The 15,460-nt window shown below is 37.0% G+C and overlaps 1 protein-coding gene across 1 annotated transcript in view; it reads left to right on the top strand.

Annotated features, from left to right (window-relative positions):
* Positions 1–15,460, top strand: part of NRG3 (neuregulin 3) — a 420,580-nt gene that overhangs the window by 162,147 nt on the left and 242,973 nt on the right. The window contains exon 2 of the mRNA XM_075154338.1: positions 12,123–12,252. Coding sequence (XP_075010439.1) covers positions 12,123–12,252 — 130 coding nt within the window. The remainder of the gene's footprint in view (positions 1–12,122; positions 12,253–15,460) is intronic.

Raw genomic sequence — 15,460 nt, 5'->3', positions numbered from 1 at the left:
CCCTTCAGGCCTTGTGGGCCACCAGCCAGGTGTGGGTTGAGGCCTCGCGAGAGGCCGCAGGCCAGCCCTTCCTCCATGACCGGTGGGTCGACGCAGGCGTTGTCGCAGCTACTTGATCCCGCGACCCGGGGTCCAGCTGCGCCCGTAAAGATGGCGGCAAAGAAGGTGTGGAGAAGCTCGGCCTTGTCAGCATTGTTAGCGACCAGTTTCCCTGCCCTGTTCAGCTGTGGGCCTGTTTTCCCTGTGCTTCTGCTTACTATAAAAATCTATAAAATCCCACGATACTTTGTTTCCAGAAGAACTTTCCTATACTATAGTGTATATAAAGATGTGCAAATACAAATTATTATAGATCTGTGATTGAAAAAGTGTTGGTGCTCAGTGAGGACACTTGCCAGTTACCATTAATGACGAGGCCTTCATTACCAATTTTACCATTTCTTTTCTTTAGCAATAGCTGGGGACCCTACATCTGCTAAACGGCAATATTTACCTTTTTACACTCTTGTGTATGCGTTGTGCTGCTTATTTACATACACAAACCACAAGCTTTTGGAAAAAATAGCCAGTCCTTTTAGGACTGCCCAGGTCTTCGGAGCTGAAAGCTTTGTAAGTTGTTTGTGAAAAAGGATGAGTCATATTCTTACATTCATAAGAGAAAAACAAACATGTTTGCTCTGAACTGTTTGTTGTAGTTAATAGTCTGAACAGATTTACAGTTGTGCCACTTCTAATTTCTTAGCAAAATCAGTCATTTCTCAGCTATGTCTGGATAAGTTATGTATAACTTTCCAAATGTTTAAAAATAATCTCTACATAAAATTGGGCTTTGCAATGAAGATTACTAATAGTGTCATGGCAATGAATATCTTTGTATTAGAACATGATGTCTATTCCTTATATTTTTGCATAGCACTTTTATTTTCTATTTTAACCTTTGTATTTTGTGAATGTTTAGAACAAATAATTCATTAAGTCTTTAAAATACGAAGGTGAGTAGTTGAATTCTTATCACACTTTAAGGAATTTACAGATGGTCCTAATGAGCTGTAAATCACAAAATACTTGTTCCCAGGAGAATTTTCTTACAAGACAGTTATTCTTAGGAACGGAAGATTGCTTCAGTGTTGATAATGTTTGCGCTATCGCATGCTAACTAATTGTAATTTTCCATTACTTCACAACAGTACAGCCTACCTCACTGCTATCTGTGATATGATTACTATGTAAGGACAAAAAGCATTGGAGACGCCTAAGCAGTCAAAAGAAGAGTCATTATTATGAGTGAATGTCTGCTCAAGCATTCATCAATATTAGTTTAACAGATTTTTGAAAGCAGAATTCACACCATGCCCATTGCTGAAACAGTACAGCATCCTTTTATCTAAGCACTAAAATCCCCTTTGCTCTTCTGAGAAGTGGTTGAGACTTATCTGCAATCTTAAATATTATATCTCATTTTCTCATCATTTTGGAAAGCTCTTTAAGAGTATTAAAGCCAGACAAAATAAAGTGATACAACAAAACAGTTCCCATCCTTTATTTGGCATATATTGAACTTCTAATTTCTACTCAGAAACTCCTAAGGAACTGTTTCATACATCACTGAAACTATTTTAGTTGTGTAACTTTAAGTTTGGTTTGTTGGTTTTTTTTTTAATCAGCTCCACAGTATTGCCTTATTAATTCTCAGAGTCTGATATAAGGAGGCAAAAAAGTTGTGAATGAGAGTGACTATGTAGTGCAACAGGTGGCTATAAGGGGTCATAGAATCTCTGTCTTTGGTGATTTTAAAAGATCAGCATCCTGATCTTAAAATTAAAGTTAATCATACTTTGAGCAGGAGGTCTGATGAGGTATCTTCCAATTTAAATTATTTATCAGTTTGTGGAAAAACATGTGCAACAGCTTGGTTTGCAGAAAAATCAGAAGTAATTAATTTTTACTTTTTTTTTTTTTACTTTTTTTTCTTCTACAAAACTCTCAAGTGGCAGTTATGTGCCTTAGAGTTAGGTGAAGGTTTCTCAGCTGTGGGGGCATAATTTGATTTGGTGATAGCAGCAGCAGAGCAAATGCTTGGTGGTGGGATGCAGGGGATGACAAAGGTCAGCTCAGTTAAGGTCCAGGTGCTGAGACAATCAGTGTTTGGGATCTTTCAACTAGGAATTTGAGCTGTCACAGACTTTTATGCATGCATCTCAGCTTTCCTGAGTGAAGGAAAGGTGAAGCAGGCTGGGAAAGGGGCACCAGAACAGGATGCCCACCTCCCTCCTGAGACCCACAGAAACTTTTATTCTCCCTTCTGCCCTCACCATGTGTGGAGAAAAAGGGTTGTTTGATATGCAGATAAAGGAGAAATCTTAATCGCTTCATCCAAAAGAAGCAAGTAGGTGATTTAATTAAGCTTTCATTTTATGTTCAAATAAATTTAAACTATAAAGGAATTGTTCTGGTTTACCGGTATTTGTCCATTGCACAAATACTTTTCATAGTTATCTATTAGGCAGTTTTCACATAAAAGTGAAGAGTCTATGGAGTCTAATCTGGTAGCGATAGGTTGACCCTGCCTGGATGCCAGGTGCCCACCAAAACCCGCTCTATCACTCCCTTCCTCAGGAGGACAGGGGAGAGAAAATACAACAAAAGGCTCATGGGTCGAGGTAAGGACAGGGAGAGATCACTCACCAATTGCTGTCAAGGGCAAAACAGACTCAGCTTGGGGAAATTAGTTTAATTTCTTACCAGTCAAATCAGAGTAGGATAATGAGAAATAAAACCAAATCTTAAACAGCTTCCCCCCAACCCTCCCTTCTTCCTGGGCTTAACTTCACTCCTGAATTGTCTCCCTCCTCCCCGCCAGCGGTGCAGGGGGCCGGGGAATGGGCGTTGCGGTCAGTTCATCACACGTCATTTCTGCTGCTCCTTCCTCCTCAGGGAGAGGACTCTTTACACTCTTCCCCTGCTTCAGTGTTGGGGTCCCTCCCATGGGAGATAGTCCTCCATGAACTTCTCCAATGCGAGTCCTTCCCACAGACTGCAGTTCATCACGAGCTGCTCCAGCGTGGGTCCCTTCCACAGGGTGCAGTCCTTCAGGAACGGACTGCTCCAGCGTGGGTCCCCCGTGGGGTCACAAGTCCTGCCAGCAAACCTGCTCCAGCATGGGCTTCTCTCTCCACAGGTCCTGCCAGGAGCCTGCTCCAGCACAGGCTTCCCATGGGGTCACAGCCTCCTTCAGGCATCCACCTGCTCTGGTGTGGGGTCCTCCACGGGCTGCAGGTGGATATCTGCTCCACCGTTAACCTCTGTGGGCTGCAGGGGGACAGCCTGCCTCACCATGGTCTTCACCATGAGCTGCAAGGGAATCTCTGCTCTGGCACCTGGAGCACCTCCTCCCCTCCTTCTTCATTGACCTTGGTGTCTGCAGAATTGTTTCTCTCACATATTCTCACTCCTCTCTCTAGCTGAAGTTGCCTTCGCCCCCTGCTTTTTAAAAATGTTATCCCAGAGGCACTACTACTGTTGCTGATGGGCTCAGCCATGGCCAGGGTGGGTCCCTCTTGGAACCGGCTGGCATTGGCTCTAGTGGACATGGGGGAAGCTTCTCGCAGCTTCTCACAGAAGCCACCCCTGTAGCCCCCCCTGCTACCAAAACCTTGCCATGCGAACCCAAAACATCTAGATTGGTGATTGGAGTTTGTAGAATGAACTGCTGGTTTATTGCTGGGTTATGACGACACTTAAGTATAAAGGATAAAGAGACTGGACTGTTGATGTGTCTTGTAATGGGAATCAGGTGATGTGCAACAAGACAGAGCTACACGTGGGATCTGCTGGAATTAGGCTACAATTCATTCCAGCACTGTTACCTCTGAGCTGTAGCACAGGTGGGTGCAGGAGGAACTACCTGCACATACCAGCACAGACATCAAGATCCAAGGTTTCTATCATTATTTTTCTCTCCCCTGAACCTTGCATCTAAACTCCTACCCCCACATTGTGCTTCACAAGCAGGAGGAGAGCAAAGACAGCTGTGATCTAAGAATGAAAAAGATTTGGAGGACTGTTAATTGTTCATTTACCTACATGTAGTAATGATTGTAACACCACTTTTATACTCCTGTAGCAATATTGCGTTATTTAGGTCATTGCGCTTCTATTGTATTTCCTTCTTCTCTATTTCCTCTTACATTTCCTTTTCTTTGTATTTCCAAATATATCAGATTTGAAAGTGCAAAGTTCAGAACTCTTCACTTTAACTCATTTACAAGGAACTCCAATCAAATTCAGTTAAAGTAACAGTCCTCCCTAGGCAATGAGATTTGAATCCTTCTGAGATCACTTGAAGCTGAGCATGAAAAATAAAGGAAAATTATTTTGATTTGTTTAAAACAACTTTATTTTTATTACTATTCTTGATAAATAATGATTAACCATTGCTCCAAATTAACATTTTCTTCAGTAACCAAACTGAGCCAAAAATGTTTCATCACAAACTTCCTGATGCACTTACTCTAGATTTCATACACTAGGTTTTGTTTGAATTTGTTTTTTCATTGCAGGACGCTGGTGGTTGCAGACATCAGACGCTGGTGGTTGCAGATGTAGTGTGTTATGCTTGCTTTATTCTAGCATTTTTTAACCTATGCAGAATTGTTCTGGGTCTGTGGGTTTTTTTGTTTGTTTTGTGGTGTTTGTTGGGGGTTTTTGTGTGTTTGTTGTTTTTTCTTTTTAAATTTATTATTTTGCTTTTGTGCTGCAAAGTCACTTAATTTAACTGTATTTCAGTTTCTCCATCTATTGGAGACTATTTCCTAGAGCTATTTTCACATCCCCAAAAGGGTGTCCCCTTTTGGTGCAAAGGTGCCATCCAATCTCAAGGGCTTTTGATGACTCCAGTGATGTCGGTGTACTGAGACGGGAGGGACTGCTAGGGGTCAAAAGAGAGAGAAGCCCTGGTGGGGGTGGTAGATCCCCTTTTGGCACAATTTTGAGTACACTGCTTTTTCACTGAATTCCTCTATGAATTTCTTCTAGATCAATTAATGAGAAGTTCTGCCAAAGGACACCTGAATACATGTCTGATTGGCAAAAGCACTCTGCACCTAGAGTGCTCATCACAACTGTCATGACTCAATTTTCAAAATAACTCTTCACATTGAATGCTAAAACCTTTTAGAGTTTTAGTCACTCCTGTTTCTTTGGCTTCTAGACATTGAACTTCTGAAAACCCCTGGCCTTTTGTGTCTCACGGGGTCGTCTCCCCTTTGTTCAGCTTTCACTGATTTCAGTTTGAGCTGTACAGGAGAATGCAGCCTCTGATGTGCAATTCTGCACGTACATAGATGAATTTCATTGGTATTCAGGGTTCAGTATTTAAGTTCTGACAGATGTGATCAGATAATACATTCTGAAGTAATGCTAGCTTTATTTGCTTTTCTGCTTTTGAGTTTCAGTTGCAAGATACCATTAGGTGGGCATTTTTTTTGTACATTGTTTTTGGAAATTGTGGTTGCTTGGTTTGGTTTTTTTAAGTCGTGAAAGCAAAACCACTTTAATATGTAAGGGCTGTGCAGCAAGTAAGCAGTTTTCTAATAGCACATGACATTTTGCTAATAATGCACTAGCAGCTTGAAAATCCTTTAATATATTTTTCAAGATATGGATTAATACTTGTGATTTTAAACATTTGGAAAATGTGAACAACACTTATTTCTGGAACAAGGTCATACTTTAAGAATTCATTTTGGAGTCACTGAGAGGGAGTGTGCGCTGACTTTTTGAGAGATGACTGTCTCTAACTTCTTGTACGTTTCTGGAGCTTGAGCTGTTGTTTCTCTGCAGTTGCGGATGTGATGCAGTGTTCTGGTGATATGGGGAGAAAAGCAGTCTGTTCAAGGATGTGGTGGTTTGTACCCACAGAGAAACAAGGAATGTGCTTGTTGAGTTAATATCACATGAGCTTTCTTACATAATCCTCTGAATTAAATACAAAGGAAAAACATACGGACCGTGTCTCTCTGATAACAATTTCAGCTACCTCCACAATTTGGCTGGGAAGCCAACTAGTGTAAATGACAATGTTTTGATGCATCTGCTGCTTTATCAGTTTGTTGCTAAATCAGACTGATTTGTTCATTTGGATCTGAAGGATAATAGAAAACCTCCAAGTATTCCCATATCTGTAGCACAATTTTGCTTTATATCACAATGCAATCAAAGCCTTTAAAGCGTTATTGGATTAAATAAAATTTTGTCTGGCACAAAATGGCTAAGGGGTAGCTGCTTGAATAATCAGCATTCACAACTCGGTTGCTAGTTAATACAAAACTGTCTCTGTAAATGCAATAAAACATTTCTCATATTTTCAGTAAGTTTTTTGTTTTAATCATAGATAAATGCATGGAAACAGTTCAAGTAAGTTTAGAACAAGAACCCTGTTACTATTCTAGAAAATAAAGTTTTAATTTCTAGATATCTTTAGGTTTTTGCTCATAAAATTAGTAGAATTTTTAAATTCAATTATCCCAGTAGTCTCCCATGGCTAGCGCCAACTAGAGTTCAGTTAGCACTGACAAAGGAAGATCGCTGCTTTGCATTAAAAAATGAGTGTCTTGAATGTTTACTTTACAAATATCAACAACTTAAGAAAGAGTTACCATCAGCTAAGGCTAAATCATAACAAACACTTGCAAGTAATATTTAAGTTTTCCACTCCTTCTCCCTTAATGAATATCTTGCTAGGGCTTGGTATCTTCTCCCCCTACCTACCTTTCGTTTACTTCTAAAAGCACAGGAATAAAAATTTTAGGTTATATGTTTTTCAAGATTTAGGGTATTGTGAGTAAACAAAGTAATATATAAACTATTTGGTGTGTAATTTTCATTTTTTGCAAGACCCTTTCTAGTAGAGCTACCATATAATTCTAAAATATCAGGAGAGAAGCACTATGTGATCCTATAACAACTGCAGGGAACCCTGGTTGTACTGAGTCATTGTAAATATTTTGCCATTGACTTCACTGAACATAAAATTTAACTTTATATGCTATTAAATGACCTTTTATGTTACCTTCTGTATAGAATGCAATAGTGATATAAAAATACATTGTAAAAAATGTTGGGGTTTTTTTGAGAAGGTTTTTTTTGGTAACTGGTGTTGCATTGTCAGAGGAAGTCCAGTTGGTTGTAATTGGCTTACTTTTTTGTAGTGCATTTGAAAATGGGATCAGTGATTTAAAATAAGCATCTCACTTTTTAGGTGCCTCAGTAAGTCAATGGTTCTCAAAGAAATGATCAGTTATAAAGGGATAACAAGATAAAGGAAAAGCTAATTTGCATGTTGATACTGCATCTATAAAGCTGATAATACTCAATGGTAGTCAAAATATGCAGTATTTTTAAAAAGTCTTTCAGTGTGTAAGCTCTGGCATTAAACCAAATATGGTGTCTTAAATATTCCTCCTTGGTAATGCACTAAGTAGTTGCCATACCTATGTTAATAAGTGAATGTTACTATGTAGCTACAAAATTTGGATGTCCATCCACTAGTGACTTCAGAAAAGTTAAGCGGGGTTTTTCATCTCCTGTTCTCCTAGGTAATTTTTTTCACACTCTCTATAGCAGCTAAGGCTGTCTATCTGAAAAAAAAAAGTTTACAATGAGGTGCATGCAGTGTGGGTATCGTTTAAAGCTAGCATGGAAGCTTTTTTAATTTGAGATGTATCCCTTAAAATCTGTTTCTAAAGCCAGAGTGCTGTGAGACAGATGTGATGGCTGGGAATGGTTGCTGCTGCTGCAGTCTGCATAGAAACAGCTGCCACGATTGCCGCTGTTTCCCAGGTATTTTAAATCTTGTGGTCTCTCTTTTCCTGCATTCCAAAGGTAAAACCTTTGGAATTACAGGTTTATTAATATCAGAGCATATTACTGGAAAAAATGAATCTGGTGGCCTTGAAGGAGGAGATAGTATTTATAGTATTCATATTATGCCTTGACGATCATTCAATAAATTAGCTATAATGAGCCATCCTGTGCTGGTATAAACATGACGAACTAGATTAATGAGACAAGAATGCAAAGTCACTAACACTTCTTTAGACCAAGCTTTGGATCTTAACAAAATCAAATAACATCTGAAAACTTCCTACTGAATTTTTTTCAACATTCCCAAATGACTGCATTTTTTTAACCAACTCCATGGTTCTAAATAAAAGATCTTGAAGCCTTCCTTTGAAATGTGAACTGAATTCTTGTTCATTTGATTAAACAGTGATATCTGAGACTTGACAATGGTATATCCATTTTTGGAGTATGGGAATAATGCATAAAGCTTTGCCGATAAAGGGAGGCAAGAAAAATAGAGCAGAAGTGCCTAGAAATTCTTTATTCCAATTTAGGTGGAAAGATTCCAGCAGAAATCAATAGCCCCTGCTGCTTTTGCATGAAACACCTGGACGCTTGGCAATTAAAAAAAAGGAAAACACACGACCTTAAGGGATTATGGATTATTGCTATTTACGTACTGAATTCAAGGACATCTGAATGCTTAACAGAAGTTCCCTTTTGTTACCTATAAATATTTGGGTCTGTTACTCATGTTCAAAGACTAGAAATAAATTAAGAGTCTGTACTAGTAATTTTGTGAATGTCTAGGTTTTATCAATTATTTAAAAAAAAAAAAAATTAAACTTCACAATAGAATGGTGGATACTTAGCGTGCTTCTGAAGTTACGAAGGACAATTCCACCGTGGAAAAGTCAATTCAGTATTTGGTTAGGAGTCAAAAAAAAAGGGGGGGGGAAGGGGGGGCAAATAAGACAATAGCATTTATTATTTATTAGAAAAAAAAGTCAAGAAAACTATATAGTCTCTACAGTGTTTTCCGTTGTTTTGTTCTTTCTGTAGTTCTGTTTAGAACAAGTTTTTAGAGTTTGTTTCATCATGAGTGCAACATGAAATAACAGCAGGATTGTAACCTTTCAGAGAACTCACATACCCTGTGTGTGAGTATATCCCACAGAAAACACCGAACAGCTCTAGGGTTATCCAGGGTATCAATTAGTAACACAGCTTTTGAGCTTCTGAATGTTAGTGAATGAAGTTTGTAGCTAAGGCATCTAATCTTTGCAGACCGGAGATCAGCTGTACATAGACAGATGTTTCCATGTGCATCAACCTGGTTAGACTTGCACAAATATTACCAAGACAGAAAAGGCTATAGCTTAAAACTGACTTTTAATGACACTGTATTCGTTCTAAAAAAAAAAAAAAAGTTACAAATCATTGTGTACTTTTCAACATAAGGAGTGCTTTCCAAGGCTGTCGTAAGAAGCTGTCAGCATTGTTACTTACAAGTGCTTAATTTGAAAGACCAGAGGCAGCACTCAAAACAATGTAAGAAAAGCTTGAAATCACGTCCAAGTGGAGAAAATGAAGTATCACAACTTATTCCTGTTTATAAATAAAACAGACAAGGCTTTGAGGGGAGCGTTTTGACTCCAGATCCGCATGGGCAAGAACACCATGTCACTTCTCTAGAAGTGTCGGAAACTCCAGTTCTGGAAGGCTGGCTTGCTGCAATGGCTGACCATAGTTTGTTAACAGTTTATATCAGCAGAGAAGTCCAATTACTTGTGTAATTTCCATTAGTACTCAAATTAAGGTATGCTGTAGCAGTATCTTCAGTGGCACTTTGGCCAATATAAAATGTCACATGCTCAGTCTGAGCTCTGCTCTGACACTGCTGAATTGACAGTGGCAAAAGTTTCTGCTGTGGACTTGATTTAATCTTGAAAAATACTGGACAGAGAAGGGATTAAAATAAAACAGAACAAAACCTCTGAAGAATATATTTAATCTAAAACTTTAAAATGCTGACCTTGACAAGTTATTTTTGAGTTAATTATGGTAGAAGAGGAGTATCCTGCACTTTAAACACTGTGCTCTGAGAATTCAGTACGTTGCTACCTCAAAGACACGCTTTGTGATACTGCGTGTCTCCTTAGTTTTGCTCTTGTCCTTTGGGGACATCTCAGATTACTTTGGTCTACGCAATGTGACTTCCTTCATAAAGGTATTTACACCTTTATGTGTAGATTGTTTCTTCAGAGCAGACAAATATAAGTGTTCGGTTCTCTAAAGTCATATCAAGTTGAGTTGCCGCTCGTCAAACAGTTTTAGTTATCTTTTGTAATTATCACAAGTGCTTTCAAATAATATTATTTTCAGTTTGACTTATTTAAAGGGGATGGAAATATCATATCTGATTACTGTTGTGTGTTTTTTTTTTTTTTTGCCTAAGCAAATTTTAAACCATCATTTAAGTGCACCTGTGTAAAATTGTCCTTAAAAGGTAACTGGGCTACCTTTTTTCTATCTGAATATATTTTTGTTACATAAAACCTGATCATTCTTGAAATGTCAACAGTGATGTGCTAGTCACTGTTTGCATTTACAAACATCTTGCATTGTTTCCAAAATTCAATTTGATAGATTTCACTTCAGGGTTTGCTTGCAGTCATTAAAAACAAAGTAGTTTTTATATAGCCTGTATCTTTTTTGTAAGTACTGCTATGGGGGAAAATGGCAGGACCTTTCATTCTGAATCTACAAAACATTTGAAGGGAGACTGTTGGAGTTTATTCCCAGGATTTTTTTCTCTCCACTGAAAACTTTGAACTAAAGTATTTTCTCTCTGGGAAAAAAAAGCATTGTATACAAAGATTAGGATGTGGATTTTCTTATTCTTTTCAAATGTATTTTATTATTCTTCCTTCATTTAGTCTGTATAACAAGGAAAACTTGTTAGCACTATTTTATTTAAAATACACCAAGAATTAAAAAAGTTACTTTGAAATATTTTTGGAATTATCTGAATTTTCTTGCAGAACCATGCTTACAGGTATCTTGTATTTCAGTGTTTTGGTTTTCAACTTTGGTATTAGCTTGGCAGATATTTACTTTGTATCGAGTTATGAGCAAAAAGCAAGTTAATGTGTTTATGTAATTTTGAGTTCGCAAAGTTCCACATGCATTAAGCACAGCTTCATTTCTTTGACAGCAGGCAACAGAATGTTTTGTGATAGTCTGTATGGTATATAATGAAATGTTCTCTTACAATTTTAATATATTAGATCCTGGTCTTTGTCCCTGCAAAGTTAGTAGGAATTTTAACTTTGAGAATTAAGACTGTATATGAAGGTTGAGCCATGGCTGTATGGAAATCATTGTCTGCTTTGAAAACCATACTTCATCAGAAGAATTGTTATGTTAGTGAAGAAAATTAAAATATTTGTCAGTCAGACATCTTCCTCTGAAAATTTCACTTTATTGTTGATTAATCCAACTGGATTGGAAAAGTTAGAGATATATTAGAAGACAGGAATGATAGCTCACCCTGACATACTGTCAGCCTATTCCAAGTCTCATTATCTAACTACATATTCCAAAGTTACAGCCAACAGTCCAAATTGTAATCAATTTTTTTGTTGTGGGAATGTTCAGACAGACCTATAAAAACCTAGAGATGATATTCCTGAAATGAAACAATCTATGGTGCATTGCTTGTGTTTAAGTTCTGGGCCAATTTTTGTGACTGGTGAATCAAATTAGCATTGTCCTTAGGTTTTTGGCTTTGTTTTTTCTTTCATTGTTGTGGGTTTTATGGGGTTTTTTTTAGGTTGTTACTATATTAACTACTTTTGCTCATTTTTCATGAAAAAATGTTTTGTATTTTATTTAAAACTATATTTCAGTGTATTAATATGAAAATATTGTTCTGGTTAAAGAATACGAAACAGGTGTGTTTACATTTTAGAAGAGATACTTTGGAAATTGGAAGTGGTTGAAATTATACTCAACTTTGCTGCAGTCTAGTTCGTTTTTCTGCTAATATTTCCAAATATAAGATTCCTTTTGTGAATCTTTTTAAGAAGCTTGGTTGCAAATAATATTGCAGTCACATGAACTTTGCTTGCCCTGTGCTTTTGGTTTCTGTTAATTAGTCTGTCTTGATCAGTTGATGTTACTGAGACCAATTTGATCAAATATATTTAACATATACTTTAAGAACATTCAATATTTAACCTTAAAGCATCTCTTTCCTTTTTTTGTTTTCTCCATAGATACTACAACGTATTCCACTGAGCGATCTGAGCACTTTAAGCCATGCAAGGACAAGGATCTTGCATATTGTCTCAATGAAGGGGAATGCTTTGTGATTGAAACCTTAACAGGATCACATAAACACTGCCGGTAAGTCCTTTGCGAAGAAGTTGCAAAAAAAGTCTTCTGCCCACGGGAGACAGCATTAGAAAAACACTCAGAATTAGAATGTTATAAAGCAATGGAATTTGCCTCCAATTTGATTGCATCCCTCACAGTTGATGGTTTTTTTTACTAGTCTGTAGTATTTATAAATAGAAATATGGAAATACAAAAAACAACATTTTGATTACTTTTATAGGTAAGAAAAATCTTCATTATTCTATTTTCTAATCATATAAACAAGTAAGGATTAATGTTTTGTTTTGATTTTTACATATTAAAATCTTATGTTCCTCTACATACCAGAAGCTTTCCTTTATTTTGAGTACTCAGGGTAGAGCTTTGACAATAGCTGTATGCACTGCTCATTGAGAGAGAGGAAGAATTCAGTTAGTAGTTTTAAGATTTAGGGTTTCTTAAGTTTAATGACTGAAAGATAAAACGGACTGTAATAGCCATCTGAACCTGCTGTATAGCTGTTGTACAGTTTTATACTCCTGAACTTCTGTTAATGTCTATGACCATCTTGAATGTATTTAAAAGAATATCAGAAAAGAAAACCAGAGCACCAAATACAATTATTCTAGATGTAGTGGCCAGTAAAAGGGAGTGATATGCAGAAGGAATACTGTAATGTCTTCCTAAAGATAAGAATAAAAAAAAATTCTGAACTATTAAAACAATCTTTTAAATAGAAGTGGTCCAAAATGAAAACCTGTGCTTGTGATGTTTTAATTTACTCCTAAGATATTGTATTTGGCATACAGAAGGTATATCTAAGACACTTATATGCCCAAATTCTACACTGAGCATCTAAATATGTAGATATCTCTAATATAAAGAATAAAAAGCACCTAAGATACTCAGAAGCTTTCCTGAATGATTTGGGACTTAAGCTGCTAAATCCCACAGAAAGTAGAAAAAAAAGTCACAAAATCACATGTGCCTGGTTTGAAAGTGGAAATGTATAGATTTAAAGATTGATGCAAGTCTGCTTATCATGAGAAGAATATTCCTAAAATTTTTAATTTTAATACTGTGCTGTTAATTTTTTCCCATTCAGTTTTATATGCTTCAGTGACCATTCATTTCCCCTCTTTATTTTATGTTTTATTATGACTGCTTCTTAAATTAAATATTATGAGTCATTAATCATGGAAAAATGATTACTTTTTCAACTTCTATCACAAAACTTTATAGGGTTTTTTTTTCTCAAAGCAGATGTGTGATTTTCAGTCTTTCTTAGAAGTGTCATGAGCTGTTAACAAGGGAGTAGTATGACTCAAATATTTAAGCATTTTTCTTCGTCAGAATATTCAAACTAGACAAAACTGATACAAATTAATAGCAGGAAGAAATGGATATATATGAGAATTTTTAATTAGGCTGGTAAATTTATTAGCTTATTTCTTTGAACAGACTGTTTTAGTAAACTGTATGGATTAAACTTTTAAATATCTGCAGGAGTGTATCTCATAAGAGAGCTGGTTGGTTTTTTTTTTATTTGACTTTCAAGATCTTTCCTGTTGTCTGCCTTTGCCAAATTCTTGTTTATTTGCTGTGATTCTAATGCCGCAGTCTTACTAACAGTGAGAAGCTTTTCCATCCAAACTTTTCCCCTTAACTAAACAAGCCAGAGTGTTGAGTTTTCATTCTTTCCAGCAGAGTGAAATTTTTTCATCACCTTCTCTTGTGTTATTCTTCCATAGGGAAATACGGGTATCATTTGTGAATCTGTTAGCTCCCGTGTGTAACAGATTTGCATTGCTTGTACAAGTTTCATGCATTAACACATTCTCTGGGAATTAAACATCTGCTTATTTCAGTGGGTACTTTCATGCAACACGAAAAGACATGTATAATGCAATAAAAATTCATACAGCAAGAGAAGACACATTTTAAAATTTAAAAGGTTATTAAACTAGTTATAATGCTTTGTTTAATTCTGTAAGGACCTTCAACACTGCAAGCAGCAGCTTGTTCAGAATCACCTTTATGATACTGATATGTATGTCATTAATGAAAAAAAACCTTTTAATTTGAGCTTCAAATTCTGTATCTCTACCTTGGTAACAGACTATATGTCTCTTTGTCTGGGCCAGTGCTGTAGTGCATGTAGTGCACCACTGCATGTAGTGAGTGGGATGCAGGTGTTTTCTATCCGTAGCCTAGAACCATCCTCTGAAATAGCAGCTAGAATGTACACATATAGAAAAATACAATATTCATGTACTGTATTTGTCCTCTAACTAGAAAAAAAAGTAATTTTCCCTGAGAATGAAAGGGTTATGGAATTCCCATTGCGATTAAAAGAATCATTTGAATGTAGAATTATGAAGACTTAGAGAGTGAAATGATACTTTGTTCTTAGAATCAAGCTGCATTGTGTATTCTCATTGGGAGTTTGATTTTGCATCTGTTCTGGGAACAGAGCACCAATTTACTGAAATGGGAGTTTGCCATGTGGAACAGCTGCAGACAGAAGACCTTGATGTAGCAAAAAACTTTCGTGCCACTTTGTCAGGTTTAAAGAGTGTTAGTAGATGATACGCTTAGGCAGTGGTGCTTGTTGTTCTTGTGTGTACATGCTTAAGGACAAATATGGTGATGATTCTTAAAGCAAAAAAAAAAAAAAGAGATTTGATAGCAATTAAAAAATATTTGAATTACATCCTGGACCTCTTCTGTATTCTCATGAACCATACTGTCAGTGCAAACGGTCTCAACTGCCAGTTCAAGCACCTTTCAGAGTTGGCAAATTTCATCATGCGCTTGTTGGACAACAGGAGGAGATGAGCACATGTCGAATTCCAGCAGTCAGTAATGACATTGGCAGCTGGATGTTGTAGAGCACTGGCTCTGTAACCTTCTTCTGTTTTGTGAGATACATGCCTTATGTAGTTTGAACCTGTAATTGTGGAGAGTGGGACTAGCATGCACCCTCGGTAAAGGGCAAGAGGGAGGCCGTGTTGCAGGAGACCACTGGAAATACAGTAAATGAGGAGGTCTGAAGCAGCCTGCTCATGCATCTTCCATTCTTATCCACCTACAGAGTCCTGAAGTCATGGGATTTTTTTAGCTTAATTGACATCTGGAGGAAAAAACTATAGGAATGGTTATAGTTTCAAATTCTATAATTCCATTTTTGTTTGAACGTCTACATTTTACTCCCTGTCTCTTGGTGAAAATTTGCCTG

Source organism: Calonectris borealis, chromosome 7 (genome assembly GCF_964195595.1).
Source record: "Calonectris borealis chromosome 7, bCalBor7.hap1.2, whole genome shotgun sequence".
NCBI lineage: Eukaryota > Metazoa > Chordata > Aves > Procellariiformes > Procellariidae > Calonectris > Calonectris borealis.
This window is presented reverse-complemented; position numbering and strand designations above follow the sequence as displayed.